The sequence below is a fragment of the Lepus europaeus genome, chromosome 15, assembly GCF_033115175.1.
Source record: "Lepus europaeus isolate LE1 chromosome 15, mLepTim1.pri, whole genome shotgun sequence".
Taxonomy (NCBI): domain Eukaryota; kingdom Metazoa; phylum Chordata; class Mammalia; order Lagomorpha; family Leporidae; genus Lepus; species Lepus europaeus.
Genome location: NC_084841.1, coordinates 35,020,475 through 35,035,826, shown reverse-complemented (window position 1 = coordinate 35,035,826; position 15,352 = coordinate 35,020,475). Strand labels below are relative to the sequence as shown.

General features: G+C 36.6%; 2 protein-coding genes across 2 annotated transcripts in view; one reads left to right on the top strand and one right to left on the bottom strand.

The window, feature by feature from the left end:
• Nucleotides 1-276: 276 nt before the first annotated feature.
• SELENOP (selenoprotein P) lies at nt 277-10,291 on the top strand. Its single transcript, XM_062211745.1, is given in 5 exon segments — nt 277-365; nt 3,386-3,603; nt 4,327-4,539; nt 7,746-7,863; nt 8,832-10,291. Coding segments are annotated over 4 exon segments (1,152 nt in total). The 5' UTR covers nt 277-365; nt 3,386-3,400; the 3' UTR covers nt 9,450-10,291.
• A 100-nt stretch (nt 10,292-10,391) lies between these two features.
• CCDC152 (coiled-coil domain containing 152) overlaps nt 10,392-15,352 on the bottom strand; it is a 46,984-nt gene continuing 42,023 nt past the window's right edge. The window contains exons 6-8 of the mRNA XM_062211746.1: nt 14,037-14,164; nt 10,811-10,894; nt 10,392-10,514 (exon numbers count right to left, since the gene is read on the bottom strand). Of these exons, the coding sequence (XP_062067730.1) occupies nt 10,392-10,514; nt 10,811-10,894; nt 14,037-14,164 (335 nt within the window). The remainder of the gene's footprint in view (nt 10,515-10,810; nt 10,895-14,036; nt 14,165-15,352) is intronic.

Sequence of the window (15,352 nt, the reverse complement as noted above, 5' to 3'; positions counted from 1 at the left end):
ATGTTATAGTTTAGAAAAGAACAGGACTTGGAGGCCCTCTTTTCTCTTCGTTCTTCATCCCGCCCCCGACTGTACCATTCAATCTTGGATACTGGGGTGACTGAAAAGGACAAGGAAATAAACGAATAATTGTCAAACTTTCCCCTCCACTTTATGCATAGTGGCACTTGCCACTTTAAGTTCAAAATAATCATAATCAGTTCAGGGCTTGCTCAGCGTGCAAGGTCACTGCAGGAGTGAACATTGAACTTTGGACTCCAACTGAGGGGTGAGTAAACAACAGGACTATAAATACCAGAGCCTCTTGTGGCTTTGTGGAGCTGCCCAAGCCAAGCCGAAAGGAAGCAGGCCCGGGAAGGGGTTGTGTAAGTAGGAGACCTGTGTTTTGCAATACTTGATTTCTTTAAGATTGGGTAAATATTTTGAATCTGATTATTTATCTCACATAGATTATATTTAGAAAAATGAGTAAAGGAAAAAATTAACAATATGAAGAACATAATAATAATAATAATAATAATAATAATAAAAGAGGAACAAAAGTGCCTGAACCAGGGTGTGGTGGGTGAGGTTCTCTCTGACCACACCTGAGTTCCTACTTGATTTCTCCCCTGCCTTCTGCACGGAGCAAGGGGAACTAGGGAAATCTAGCACTTTCATTTTCCAAAAATCCTGTGCTATTATACAGACACTATTACATGCTCAAATTCAAGTATGTTCTACTGAGATGCAGAGTGGGAGCAGCCAGGGGAAAAAACAGGATTTGAAAAGCAGAGATTGAAAAGTGCTATTGAAATGTCCAGGGATATGGTGAGTGGTTTCATAAAGTAAAGAAGGAAACATAAAAGAGTTGAGTGGGAGACAGCAAGTTCATCCCACACTGTAGAAATGGTCATTTTTAAAGACGTTAGAATCCTTGTCACAATCAGGTGCTCTGTGATTAAATGCAGAGTGGAGAAGCTTTCTGGTGACTGAGGGACTTTAAGATGCTGGTCTGAAGTTAGGTGGAACAGAAGGAAAAAGTTTCTGTATGTTCTATCTTTTAATGGGGACTTTTAAACAAATGTAGCTCTGTCGGTGGACAACAAATCTAGGTTTTGTAATTTAAATGTGGAAAATAAATTTATTACTGAGATATAAATTTTAATTTCTGGTTTTTGTTATATCAGCTTATAGTAAATTCAATCTTACTATTTATTCTCATTATTTTTACTTATCTGATAACCATAATAAAAATTGTTGTGTAAAATGATTTTAAGAAAATGAAGATGAATAGCCTATTGATTTATAATGACAGGAAAAATCTGGAAGTGTGAAATGTCTAATGTAATGCCCTCTGCTGATGGCTTATTTTTTCATCAAAAACCAAATGAGGGAAATTGTCTTATCTTTATATTCCCCACTGAGCTACTACCCAGTGATGATTTTATGCTGGAAGCTCTCTAACTAATGAATTTATGGTTTAAAACAATAGGGAAAAATATAGCCATACTATTAAGAAAAGAGAACAGCTTGAGTTTTGTTGTTCTCTTTATCATTTTAGAGCATAATAAAAAGAAACCTGGCTGCTATAATTATTCCAAGATGATTTAACTAAAAACTATCAACATACTGCAGGAGCTAAAGGGTCATGTATTAGATTTAAGAGAACTGGTTTGAATCCAGTCTCTCCTGTGACTTACTTCTGATACAATCATAGAAAAAAATGCCTAACTCTCTTTTAGCCATAACTTTCTCAACTGCAAAAGGAGTAATATTCACATAGTAGTTTTAAGAACTGACATGATACATAAATATGCGTGGTGCCACCTGCATATAATTCTATAAATGCTCAATAAGTGATAACTATAATAAGTACAATTATCAATATTAATCTTATTCCAAAGAAATCTCCTAGATTTAGTCCATGTCTTCCCTTGTTAAATATTATAGTTTTAATGTATTAATAGTTGGAATGACCTCAACATTAATTTAATTTATCTTCTCTCTCCTTCTTTCTTTAGTTTGTATCTTACTAAGATATCCCACCTGAGCTGGGATTTTGAGGTTTTAAATAACAAAGGATAATGAGGTTTTAAAAAATTCTATTTATATCTGTGCATTAGAGAGTAGATCAGTTAGTTTCTCGCTGTTCTGCTTGCTTTTAAATACTTGGCTCACTCTAGCTAACTTAATATTAACTGTCCTCCCATCCAAAAATGCTTTAACTTTGTTTTTCTCAAATCTCACATTAGTGCTGAAAATGTACTAACTTCCCTTCCCAGTTTTGGAATTTTCTTCTGATCTCTCTAAATTCTTACATCAAAATGAGCCTGAATTACCTGTGTGGATTTTGCTTTGCTCATTTCTGCTGGGTGTGTCCTTTTTTTCACCTCCCCACAATTTACCCCCCCCCCCCCCCGTGTGTGTGTGTGTGTGTATTTCTGTTGAGAGAGCTAGCTCTAATTTTGTGGTGGATCTTAACATTTTAACTGACCTACTGAGAGGGCATATCTTTCTATCCAAGAATGTGCTGTGTAGTCCAAGGAACTTCCTGAAAGTAGTGGCAGCCAATAAGTAGGCTAAGTGAGTGTAGATTTCAGTGAATCTTAAATGACGCAAAGGGCAATGGTTTGTGCTATTTCTCCTTCATCAGGTTTTCCCATCCTTTGTCATATTTATTTCAGAGGTGGTAGTAATATATAGCAGGCTGTTTTGTATATGTTGAGATTCAAATCCTTTGATAATTTGATAGCTAGACTTTGAGGCAGAAGAGAAAAAAAAGGGGGGCCACATCCAAGACATTTATAAACATAGAATGTTTGAACCTGAAGAGCTAAGAGCCCAACCTGAGCCACATTCACATTGATAAACTGTCCTTGCTGCTGCCTCCATTCTTCCTGAGTTATTTCTATTCTGGCATTTTTGGTTTCAGTGCAAAATCCCCTACTTTCTCTCTCCTTTTTTGGATCAGTAGAAGACAGAAGCAGTCAGTACTTGTTGCATCACAAACAAAAATCAGTGTGTGTGTGCAAAATGTTACTTGGCTGTATAAGTTATCGTCTGAGCACTTTTCAATACATGTGTCTTCTAGGGAAGAGCCTGGCTGCCTGATCAGGCAGATTTCCATAGCATGCTTAACTAAGAGCATCTTGCCAAATCAGATAGTTGAGATGCTTTGACAATTCACTTGCTTCAAGTTGATACAGTCCCCTTTATAGGATGATTTAGTGCAGACAGGCTTATCACAATGGGAAGTGAGTCCAACAAAATAAATGAGCTTGAGATAGAACCAGTGGGCTAGGTATTTACAGGAAAAAGAATTATACTTGATGGATTTATAGCAATTCATAGTTATGACTATGAAGTCACTGATAAAGAAGACTACAGATTTTCTCTTTCACAGGACACAATCCCAGCAATGTGGAAAAGCCTGGGGCTTGCCCTGGCTCTCTGTCTTCTCCCCTGGGGAGGAACAGAGAGCCGTATTCCAAGCTCAATTTGTAAGCAACCACCATCTTGGAGCATAGCAGAACAAGATCCAATGCTGAATTCCTTTGGTTCAGTAACTGTGGTTGCTCTTCTTCAAGCTAGCTGATACCTGTGCATTCTGCAGGCATCCAGGTAAGATAATCTTGCTGTGGTTTAGGATACATTTAGGGCAAAGTTATTAAATACATTACATAAATAGTTAAATAAGATAAAAACAGAAACAGTGCACTTCTTAAATCACATTTTTGAAAAATATTGTATGTTTGCATAGGATATACTAGAAGGAGAAGAGTAGGAGGATATGCATTAAATTGCTTACAATGACTTTCTTTGGGTTATGGAAAGTTTTTGTTTGTGGACCTGTACTATGATGCCCTACTAAATATATATACTTTTGTAATGAAAATGCCCTTCAATATAAGGAGAAGAGTAGAATGAACACTAGACTGGCTATAAAATGTACTGGGTCATTTAACAAATATGTACATTTATAAATACATGTTGGGTTATTCCCCAACTATTCATTGAGTAAAATTCTGTGTACAAGATGAATTTTAAAAACTCATATACTTTATATGGTTTATTGGAAGACTAAGTGAGCCAGTTTGTGCAAGCATTTAGCATAATGTTTTAACTAAGCACACATTATAAGTAATTCTAGAAATGAAACTCTTTTCAGTAATCTAAAGAACAGGTATGGGTCAATCAAAAATAAGGAGAGTTTCATGTAGAAAACAACAGAATGAGGAAGAAGAGAGAAGAAACCACTAATGAAATAATTAATTTTATGTATTTTTATATTATATATATATTTAATAAATGTTAATTTTATGTATTTTTCCCCAAATATTTTAGATTGGAAGACCTGCGAGTAAAACTAGAAAAAGAAGGATATTCTAATATTTCCTATGTTGTCATTAATCATCAAGGAATCGATTCTCAATTAAAATACATACATCTTAAAAATAAGGTTTCTCAACACATTCTTGTCTATCAACAAGAAGAAAATCAAACAGATGTCTGGACTCTCTTAAAAGGATCCAAAGATGACTTTCTCATATATGACAGGTGTGTACACACACACACACACACCCCAAATAGCAATCTTCTTTAAAATTAAATACAACGCCATATTTTGGTACTCATCTCATATAACCTATTTAACTAACATTTAGAAGTGAAAACTACTTGTTTTTGAAACCCTCTCATCATGCTGTACTGCCTTCTGCCATATCTCTCCTCCTCCACCTCTTTATCCTTTCCATCCACCTCTTCTTGTTCTTCTTCTTACATTGTCTTTGGCTTATTCTGTACATGGCTGTGTTATTCAGGACTACTTAGGTTTCCTTCTTTTCACACTCTGTACATTCTGCCCATGTAATCTCATCTATTCCTTGACTACAATTACAACCTATATTCTGAGGATCCCAAACATATATACAAAGTTCAAACACAATGGCTGAATTCCACTTTATTATGTCTACTTCACAGACACATTCACCAACATCTCAAATTCAGTTATCAAATCTGGATTGATGTAGCTTTTCCTAAAAGTTGCTTCTACTTAACCTTTGTGTAAATTATATAAATCAATCTTCTTGGAAGTAGATGTAGCCACTCATTAGGATAATTAATTCAAAATCCTCAGCACCCTGTGCCAGTCATGATCTGATATCAACAGGATATCACAAACACCATCAAGTGTGGTAGGCTTGCTGATATTAACCCATCATAAAATTGTGTGGCAGTGAAGTACTATGTATTTTTATCACAACTTCCAATTTGCATCAATCAAACTTTGGAATCTAGATCCTCATAGTACTTATCTTGTCTTTACAATCACCATTTCTTTTTTTTTTTTCCTTAAAGATTTATTTGTTTATTTGAAAGTGTGAGTTACAGAGAGGCAGAAGCAGAGAGAGAGAGAGAAAGAAAGAGAGACAGAGAGAGAGAGACAGAGAGACAGAGGCTCAGTCTTCCATCTGCTGGTTCATTCCCTAAATGGCCACGACAGCTGGAGCTGGGCTGATCTGAAGCCAGGAGCCAGGAGCTTCTTCTGGGTCTCCCATGTGGGTGCAGGAGCCCAAGGACTTGGGCCATCTTCTACTGCTTTCCCAGGTGATAGTAGAGAGCTGGATCAGAAGAAGAGCAGCTGGGACTTGAACTGGCATCCATATGGGATGCTGGCACTGCAGTCGGCGGCTTCACCTGCTACGCCACAGTTCCAGTCTCCATAATCACTATTTCAAGTTACTTCCCCGTTACCACTCCTAGAGATTTTTGCATCCTCACTTGATTACTTCTTGCTTTGCATTTAAGAGCAAGTGATTTAAAATAAGACATTTATTCTTGTTTCATTATCAATTACTCAGTTTCAAAATAAGCCCATTAGAGTGTTTGGTTTGAATATTTTTGACATGACTTTCTTGAAAACAAGGCATGCAAACAGGTTCACTATTCCAGTAAGGAAATAAGGAAAATCGCTGAAACATTTTTTTCCCTATAAATTGGCATTCTGGCTAAATAAAAAGAAGAATCAATTTGTATAGTATATTCAATTTTAACTATTTTTCAGATAAATAACCATGGTTTGCAGACCACGCTTGTTTTTTTTTTTCCCTAATTAATTAGTAACTTAAAGGTTATATATCTGGATTTTTTTGGTAGATTTTATTTATTTATTTATTCATTCATTCATTCATTTATTTGAAAGTCAGAGTTATGGAGAGAGAGTGAGAGAGGAAGAGACAGAAATAAAAAAGTTATCTTTCTTCTGCTGGTTCACTCCCCAGATGGCTGCAATGGCCAGGGCTGTGCCAGGTTGTAGGCAGGAGCCAGGAGCTTCATCTGGGTCTCTCACTTGGGTGGCAGGGGCCCAAACGCTTGGGCCATCTTCTGCTGCTTTTACCAGGCCAACAGCAGTGAGCTAGACCAGAAATGGAGGACCCAGGACAAGAAATGGCAGCACCTATATGGGATGCCAGTATCACAGGCAGCGGCTTTACCAAATGTGCCAAAATGCTGGCCCCTATATCTGGATTAAAAAAAAATCATTTAAATCATTTATTTACTTAATTGAAAGGCAGAGTGACACAGAGAGAAGAAAATACACAGATTGTCCATCCACTGGTTCACCCCCAAATGACACAGACAGCTGGGGCTGAGTCAGACAGAAGCAGGAGCCCAGGTCTCCATTTGGGTCTCCCTTGTGAATGGCAGGGAGATAAATACTTGGGCCATGTTCCACTGCCTTCCCAGACACAGTACTAGGGAGCTGGACTGTAGGTAAAGCAGCCAGTACTGGAATTGGCCCTCTGATATGGAATGCTGGCATCATCACATGTGGAGGTGTAAACCATTATGCCAAAATACCGTCCCCATGTCTGGATTTCTGTACCTTAAACTATGTTAATCATTTAAGTATAATCTGTATGAAACTGCTTTTGATCCCATGAACAAATAAAACATTCATATTTTGAGAGAAAATACAATGTATAAAAATGCATACATTATCTGCTGTTATAAACATTCTTAATTGCTACTTTGTTATCTGTGGACTTTTCAGAGTGTGGTTAAGAGTTCCACTAAGTCTACACTAAGTGTCTTTTTTTTAAATAATACATTTCATTACTTCAGGCTTCTTAACTTCTAAGTTAGTCAGTTGCAAAGTATAACCCTTTGATGGTCATATAAAACCACATATACTGAGTAAAATGTGGGTAAGGACATTTCAATTCTGTCTTTCTGAAAATGCCAGATGTTATACTTCCAATTCTTTCACTGTGATGAAATGTTTGTTGCATCAGATGTATTTTTAAAATAGTTTTAAAAGTCACAGCTTGGAGAAATTTTTGTCATGATGTGATTTCCTGTTGTGTGGAATTTATGTTGCCTTAGCAGTTAGGAAAAGCTCAAGTCATTTGCATGGCTTACTTACAAGTTAGTAGTTTGGGTACTGGAAAATTTATAATTCAATTACATACTTGTACTTGATCAAGTCACAATGCATTCATATGCATTTTTATGAATTATTTAGTGACATTTATTATATTTGAAAATGCTAATATTAGACTTGTGGTTTTCTATGAATTTACTTGGTATATAGTGCCTAGAGGCTCCTTTGTAGACCCCATCCATGAAAATTTAATGAAGATGTGAAAAGGTTTTGGTTATAAGACCATTATACCTATAATGCCTATCTCAAACCATGCATGAGTAGGATAATAATAATATGGAAAATAATGTAATAATATTGTATTTTTCCTTTTTGTTAGATGTGGCCGTCTTGTATATCATCTTGCTTTGCCTTATTCCTTTCTAACTTTCCCGTATGTAGAAGAAGCTATTAAGATTGCTTACTGTGAAGAAACATGTGGAAACTGCTCTCTCATGGTACTTTTCTTAATTATTTTTTAGTGGGCGAAAAAAGGGACATATTTAAGAGCTATCTAAATAAGTTAGTTTTAGGATCAATTAGCTAATGAATTTCTTGATGATATTCTAAAAAGAAAAACAATAATTTTATAGCTATGCAAATTTTATTATATAATACACTTTGCAACAAAATGCATGGAACTGGAGACCATTATACTTAGTATAGTAAGCCAATGCCAAAAAGCATGTTTTTTCTAATATGTGGTATACAAAAAATGTGTAAGAATGAAACTGACATCTTATGATTTGATTATTGTTTTTAGTCCTTGTCTATACTCCCGTGGAACAGTGGTCTTTCTATGTTTTACTTGTTAAACATTATGGTTATAGTGCATTAAGCTTGTGATTATAAAGTAAATTAAAATTAGGTTATTGGAAAAATTAAAGAAAAAAGAAAGGAAGGGGGATTAAGAGAGGGAGGGAGAGAAGTATGGTTATCTTCTTATAATTGTGTCTATGAAATACATGAAATCTGTTCTCCTTACATTAAAAAATAAGAAAAACACAATTTTAAAAGGTGTATATTCCTGCATTTATCTAGCAGGACTTTAGAAAGTAAAAATCAATATAGACAATATACTCTCATTACCACCAAGAGATGTGAAAGGTTCCATGTAGTCAAGTGATTTTAGGATCTGATATTGGGTGACTTCACTGCGATCTAAGTTCTTTTAGCCAGTTTACCTACTTTTGTTTCTGCAGGTATAAATACAGTAGTCTGACTTTCTCCTTAAGTATTTAATGAAAGGTGTAGATGTTGAGACTAAAACTTCATTTCTTTTCCATTAACGTGATGCTAGAAAAGCAAAGTCAACTTTGTCCTGTTTAATTAGCAGAAGTTTCTTACATGTGACCTTTACAAATAATCTTTCTTCCATTCCTGCTAAATCTATAAACTTAATAAATGAACTATAAATTTCTTCCAGACTCCAGAAGATGAAAGCTTTTGTAAAAATGTATCTCTGGCTACTGTGGACAAAGTAAGTGAGGCTCTGCAGCCACATCTCCATCACACGCATCATCACAAGCACGGGCACCAGCATCTTGACAGCAGTGAACTTTCAGAGAAGCAGCAACCAGGAACATCAGCTGCTCCTCTGCATCTCCCTCCTTCAGGCCTTCATCACCATCATCAGCACAGGGACCAACATAGGCAGGGGAAGCAGGAGAGCTGAGATATGCCCGAAAGTGAAAGTTTGCAGCTTTCACTTGTACAAAAGAAGCTCTGACGAAGGAGATGTATAAATCAGTTACGGTGTAAGTTGCTCAGGAAGTCAGAGCTAGCTCCAAGTAGCTGATGCTGACATTGTCGACATCTGATATTTGAAAACACAGGGTCTGCAATCACCTGACGGTGTAGAGAAAACCTCCCATCTTTATGTAGCTGACAGGGACTTCTGGCAGAGGAGAACGTCATTGAATCTTGTCAGTGACGTTGGCCTCCTGCTGCCTGACAGACAAGTCAGCAGCTCAAGCCCACAGAAGCCAGCACCAATTGAAGCTGAAATAATTTGGCAAAAAAGTGAAAATGACCTTCAAACTAAATATTTAAAATAAGATATTGGAGTACTCTCTAAAGTCAGTCTCGATACAATTTCATTTCCAGAATTTTTACAAGCTACCTAGTTAGTGAAACAAAAATAGAATTGGATTTGTGCAAACATGGAGAAATGTAATAGATTGGCTTCCCAAACATTGAATTACACATCACAGAAATTTTGAACCAAAAATATTTTTATAATGGGGCAACTGAAAGGTGATTGCAGCTTTTGGTTAATATGTCTTTCTTTTTCTCTTTCCAGCATTCTGCTTGCATTAATGATAACAGAAACATAAACTATGACCTAGGGGTTTCTGTTGGATAATTAGTAATTTAGAATGGAGAAGGAACAACAAAGACATGTTTTCCATTTTTTCTTTACTTATCTCTCAAAAACATTATCTTTGTAATCTTACAGTCTTTAAGGGAAGAAATAATTCTGTTTTTTTAAGACTCAGAAACACTTAACATATGAATATTCTTCTAAAAAAGCATATGTCTCTACATTTGAAATATGCATTTATCTCTTTATAGCTAAGACTCATATCTTGATTTTTACTTTCACATATGGATAAAGCCTTTGTATCTTCCTCTTTATCTAACATTGCATCACACTCTTCTGAATTTTTAGTGTCTGTCTTGAAAGATATAAGGGGAAAGAGAAAAGAATGTTGTCTGTCTTTAGACTGCTCAGAGTATCTCCATAATCAATGATGGTTTAACAGGTAAACTAAACCCTATGAACCTGAATTTCTTTATGGATAATACTATTAGGTGAGAATGCAGTTCACAGTTGGTTACCATACAGATTTGCCTTAATAAACTCAATAAAAAAGTTTAAAGCTGTCTCTTATTTATTATTTAGGCAGTATGCTTACAATGAAAATATACGTGACTTTTTCAATTATTTTTAAATAAATAGCAACTAATGAATTTGCTGCTATACTCAAAATCGTCTACGCTTAAGGTGAGAATCTTTGCCAACAGAAAGGCGTTGCTCTAAATCACGAATGGTGTTACGAAGACCTGCAATCTCTTTATTTTTTTCATCTTGAAGATGTTGAAGCTTCTAAACGAAGCAGAAAAAGTGTGTTATTGCAATTCAGAAATAATGAGGTCAAGTGAAATACCAACAAAACAACAATAAAAAATATACTCTGGTTTAAACTTGTATTTAAAAATATATCTTTGAAAGATCTATAATTTCAGCTTTGTGTTACTTAATATGGGGGAGGGGTAAAGCTGGTATAAGGGTACAAAAAACCCTGTGAAATATGTTGTTCATAAGTATTAGATAATTTTTTATTGAAACATAGTAAGAAAATTATTTTCTTAAGTAACAGTCATGGAAGAAAACTCACATACCCTTCTGTAGATACTCTGTGGCAAAACAGTAGCATCTGGATATGATTTTGATTTAGTCTGAACTTTTGCTAGTTTGGCATCGAACTGAGACAAATTAAAAAAAGTCATTAAGAACATTCCAGTAAAACAATTAGAAACAAGCATTTCCATAAAATAATTCATGATATCTGACATATAATCTGTAATTTACATACATTGTCTATACAATGTTATGAAAAAATATTTCATTAAGAAACAATTTTAAAAAGCAATAAATATTCCAACAAGTTTAACTCTGTTGGATATTAAAATTATCTGGGGAACTTTTTAAAAGTACCAAGTACTTGGACACCACTTCAGAGATTCTAGGGTATGGTTAGCACCATCTTTTCCCTAAAACATCAGATGACCCCATCAGCCTGCCAGGGTTGAGAATCTAGTTTAGCTTAAAGATGAATAAAAATATTTTTACATTATCTTCAGCATACTTCTGCAAAGAAAATATAGTTCCATTAACAATTTTTGTTTGTTTGTTTGTTTGTTTTTTGACAGGCAGAGTGGACAGTGAGAGAGAGAGACAGAGAGACAGAGAGAAAGGTCTTCCTTTTTCTGTTGGTTCACCCTCCAAAGGCCGCTGTGGCCGGTGCGCTGCAGCCGGCGCACCGCGCTGATCCGCAAGCAGGAGCCAGGTGCTTATCCTGGTCTCCCATGGGGTGCAGGACCCAAGCACTTGGGCCATCCTCCACTGCACTCCCAGGCCACAGCAGAGAGCTGGCCTGGAAGAGGGGCAACCGGGACAGAATCCAGTGCCCCGACCGGGACTAGAACCTGGTGTGCCAGCGCCGCAGGCAGAGGATTAGCCTATTGAGCTGCAGTGCCGGCCCCCATTAACAATTATTTGGAAAAAATTCGTATACACTTTTGTAGAAACATTGAGACTTAGTGATAGAGTTGGATATGATTTTGTTGATTTAGTTTAAATTCTTGCTGGTTCAAATTTAACTGAATCAGTATTAAAATTTCTGAAAGGACACGCTTACAGGACAAATTTCTTTTGTGCAGCATTTTATTATACTTCTCTTTAGATTTGGTTTATTGAGTCTCTCTGATAAGCAATAATAATAAACTCTCAGTGACACTGTATTCTGGTTTGGGGAGAGAAATGGGTAGTTATGATGAAGATAACCAACAGAATTTTGAATACCAATCAAATAACAGGCTGTGATAGTCTAGTGACAGAGACCAGATGGCAAAGAAAAAACAAATTCCCAGCTAGTGGATTGGAAATTGGTGGTAGATCAGAAATAAGACCTATCATATTTCAGCCTTGTCAGTAGTTTGTGGGTATACTTGGTCAGAAGTCAGCAACAGTATCAGTAACAGCAAAGAGCCTCTAAAGATAACATAAATTTCCTTTCTACCTAATGATTACACATGGTTTCTCACCAAACACTCCAGAGGTATCAGAGCTTTGAGAAAATGAATAGTAAGTAACTAACTTAAGACTTGCAAATTCATACAACAGAAATTAAGGTGGGAGTTGAAGTTTGGGGAAACAATGGAAGAAGTATGGAAAGGAAGATGGGTAGAATATAGAAAAAAATTTAAGGACAGTTTTCTTGTCAAAATATCAATATCTAAGAGAGTCTGAAATAACTAAAAATGCTTTAGAGCAGAATGGAGTTTTGGCCTGTAAGATACCTTATTTGAAGTTCCTTTAAGATACCTTATTTGAAATTCTTTTAAAATGTTATTTTAGGAATTTGGTGTGCTTGCCTCTACAAATTTTTTTTTTAATTTTTTTATTTTTTATTTCATAAATGTGAATTTACAAAGTGCAACTTTTGTATTGTTGTGGCTTCCCCCCCAACCTCCCTCCCTCCCGTGGCCCTCCCCTCTCCCTCTCCCATCCCGCCCTTTATCGAGTTTCATTTTCAATTACCTTCATATACTGAAGATCAACTTAGTATATACTAAGCAAGGATTTCAACAGGCTGCATTCACACAACCACACAAGGTATAGGGTATTGTTCCACTAGTAGTGTTGTTTTTAAGTTTCATAGTAAAACAAATTAAGGACAGAGATCCTACGTGGGGAGCATGTACCCAGTGACTCCCGTTGTTGATTTAACAATTGGCACTCTTATTTATGACGTCAGCAATCACCCGAGACTCTTGCTATGATCTGTCTAGGCTATGGAAGTCCCTTGAGTTCACCAACTCTGAACTTGTTTAGTCAAGGCCATGTCACAGTGGAGGTTCCTTCCTCCCTTCAGAAAACGGCGCCTCTCTCCTTGATGGCCTGTTCCTTCTGCTGGGGTCTTGTTCACCAGAATCTTTCATTTCGATTGTTTTTTGCCACCGTGTCATGGCTTTCCATGCCTGTGAGACTCTCATGGGCCTTTTAGCCAGATCCGAATGTCCCAAGGGTTGATTCTGATTGCCTCTACAATTTTTTATGATGATTTATTTATTTACTTGAAAGGCAAAGTTACAGAGAGAGAAGCAGAGACAGAGAGAGAGAGAGAGAGAGAGAGAGAGAGAGAGAGAGAGAGGGAGATCTTCCATCTACTGGTTCACTCCCCAAAGGGCTGCAATGGCCAGGGCTGGGCCAGGCTGAAGCCAGGATCCAGGAGCTTCTTCTGGGTTTCCATATGGGTTCAGGGTCTCAAGGATTTGTGCCATCCTCTGCTATTTTCCCAGGCATATTAGCAGGAAGTTGGATCAGAAGTGGAGCAGCTGGGACTTGAACTGGTGCCTATATGGCATGCTTGTGGCACTGCAGGCCATGGCTTTAACCTGCTGTGCCTCAGTGCTGGCTCCTACTATATATATATATTTTTTTCCCCCCTAGGAATTTATTAGGGAGAAATTTGTCTTTTTTATCCCAAACAAAACAGGAGGAATTTCTAGTTGGCTTTCCAAGTTTCCACAACTTCTCCTGGAATGGTAGTCTTAAGAAGCCTGCAGGGAATGGCTGTAAGAAGCAGGTAACCCCTCAGTTATCTGTCCACTTGTCCAGAAGTAGCAACATCGCTGGAAAACAGGACCTTTTGAACAAGTGAAGAGTCCCACCTTCAGGTTAAGTGCTGATGGACAGTGCTTGAACATGGTATTTGATGGAGAATGAGCTTGTGTAAAGAATTGTTTCTAGTCCTGAAATGTGTCTAATTGTGATAAAAATACTCAAAGTATGTTTTATAATAAGGAATGACTCCTTAAGCTTAGCAGATTCTTAAACACCTACCTCCAGGTGTAGTTTGATTATTTCATTTTGTTTTCTCTTTTCTTGAGTTTCTAATTTTACTTTTAACTCTGAAATTTCCATCTCCTTTTTCTTTATTAGTTCTTTGTACTTTTCTTCATTTAATTCAACTAAATAAAACAAAAATAGAATTCAGTTAACATTTTACAAGTATTATACACCTGTAGTTTTAGCATTTTAAAATTCACTGCATACACACACACATCCATACACTCTGACAATCTCCACGTTAGCGTGAATGTCTCTGTCCCGAGGCGCAGCAATAATAAGGCAGCTGTTGAATGTGAAGGGTCCCTTTCGAAAAATTAACCTACTTTGAGGGTTCTTGCCAGACAGAACCACAGTTCCATTGTCTCGGGGTCTTGTAATGCACTGGTGTAAAACAAAAACAAGTAGAAGAATAAATAAAAGAGTGAGAGAAGAGAGAATCAGGTACCTTTTTTTTTTAAATTAAAGGACTTTGTTTCTTTAGCCACAAAGCTAAAACAGCATTACCTCAGCTCTGAACTAGCCTTGAAGTTTACAGACATGACTTTGTAAATGTATTGTTTTTCTTTGTTGTGATGTCCTTTTATTTTTTCCTTTGAAAACTGCTATTATGTAAGATAAACTGTAAATTGCTGCCAACTGTAGTAATGATGCTTTTAATAAAAGTGACCCATGATATGCAGAGATGTAATTATAAAAAAAAATTCACAAGAAAGTAAATTTTTAAAATAAAGTATATTTTAGAATTTATTTATGGTTAGGGTAGTTTTTATGTCTTTTTGACAATACTCTGAATAATGGTTGAAATACAGTGGTCACTTACCAAGTACGTTTATATGAATTAACTAGGTTTTACTCTAAAATAGCCAAGGCCTAGAAAATAAGAAGATTAAGTGTTTTAAGAGTGACACAAGCCTGGGTTTCTAGGTACACAGGGGCCTGACTACTGTTTAACTCCAGAGTAAAATGCTCCTGTTGTACACTTTTATGTCCAGACATTTTTTCATGTTTGTTGGCCATTTGTATTTCTTCTTCTTTAAGACTTATTCATTTGAAAGGTAGAGTTGGAGAGAGAGAGAGAGAGAGAGAGAGAGAGAGAAAGAAAATCTTCCATCCTTGAATTTACTACCAGGTGACTGCAATGACCAGAGCTAGACCGGCTGAAGTCAGGAACCAGGAGCTTCTTCTGCATCTCCCACATGGGTGCAGGCCCCCAGGCACTTGGGTCACCCTCCGCTGTTTTCCCAGGAGCAAAAGCAGTGAGCTAGATCAGAAGTGGAGCAGTCGGGAATCGAACCACTGCTCATATG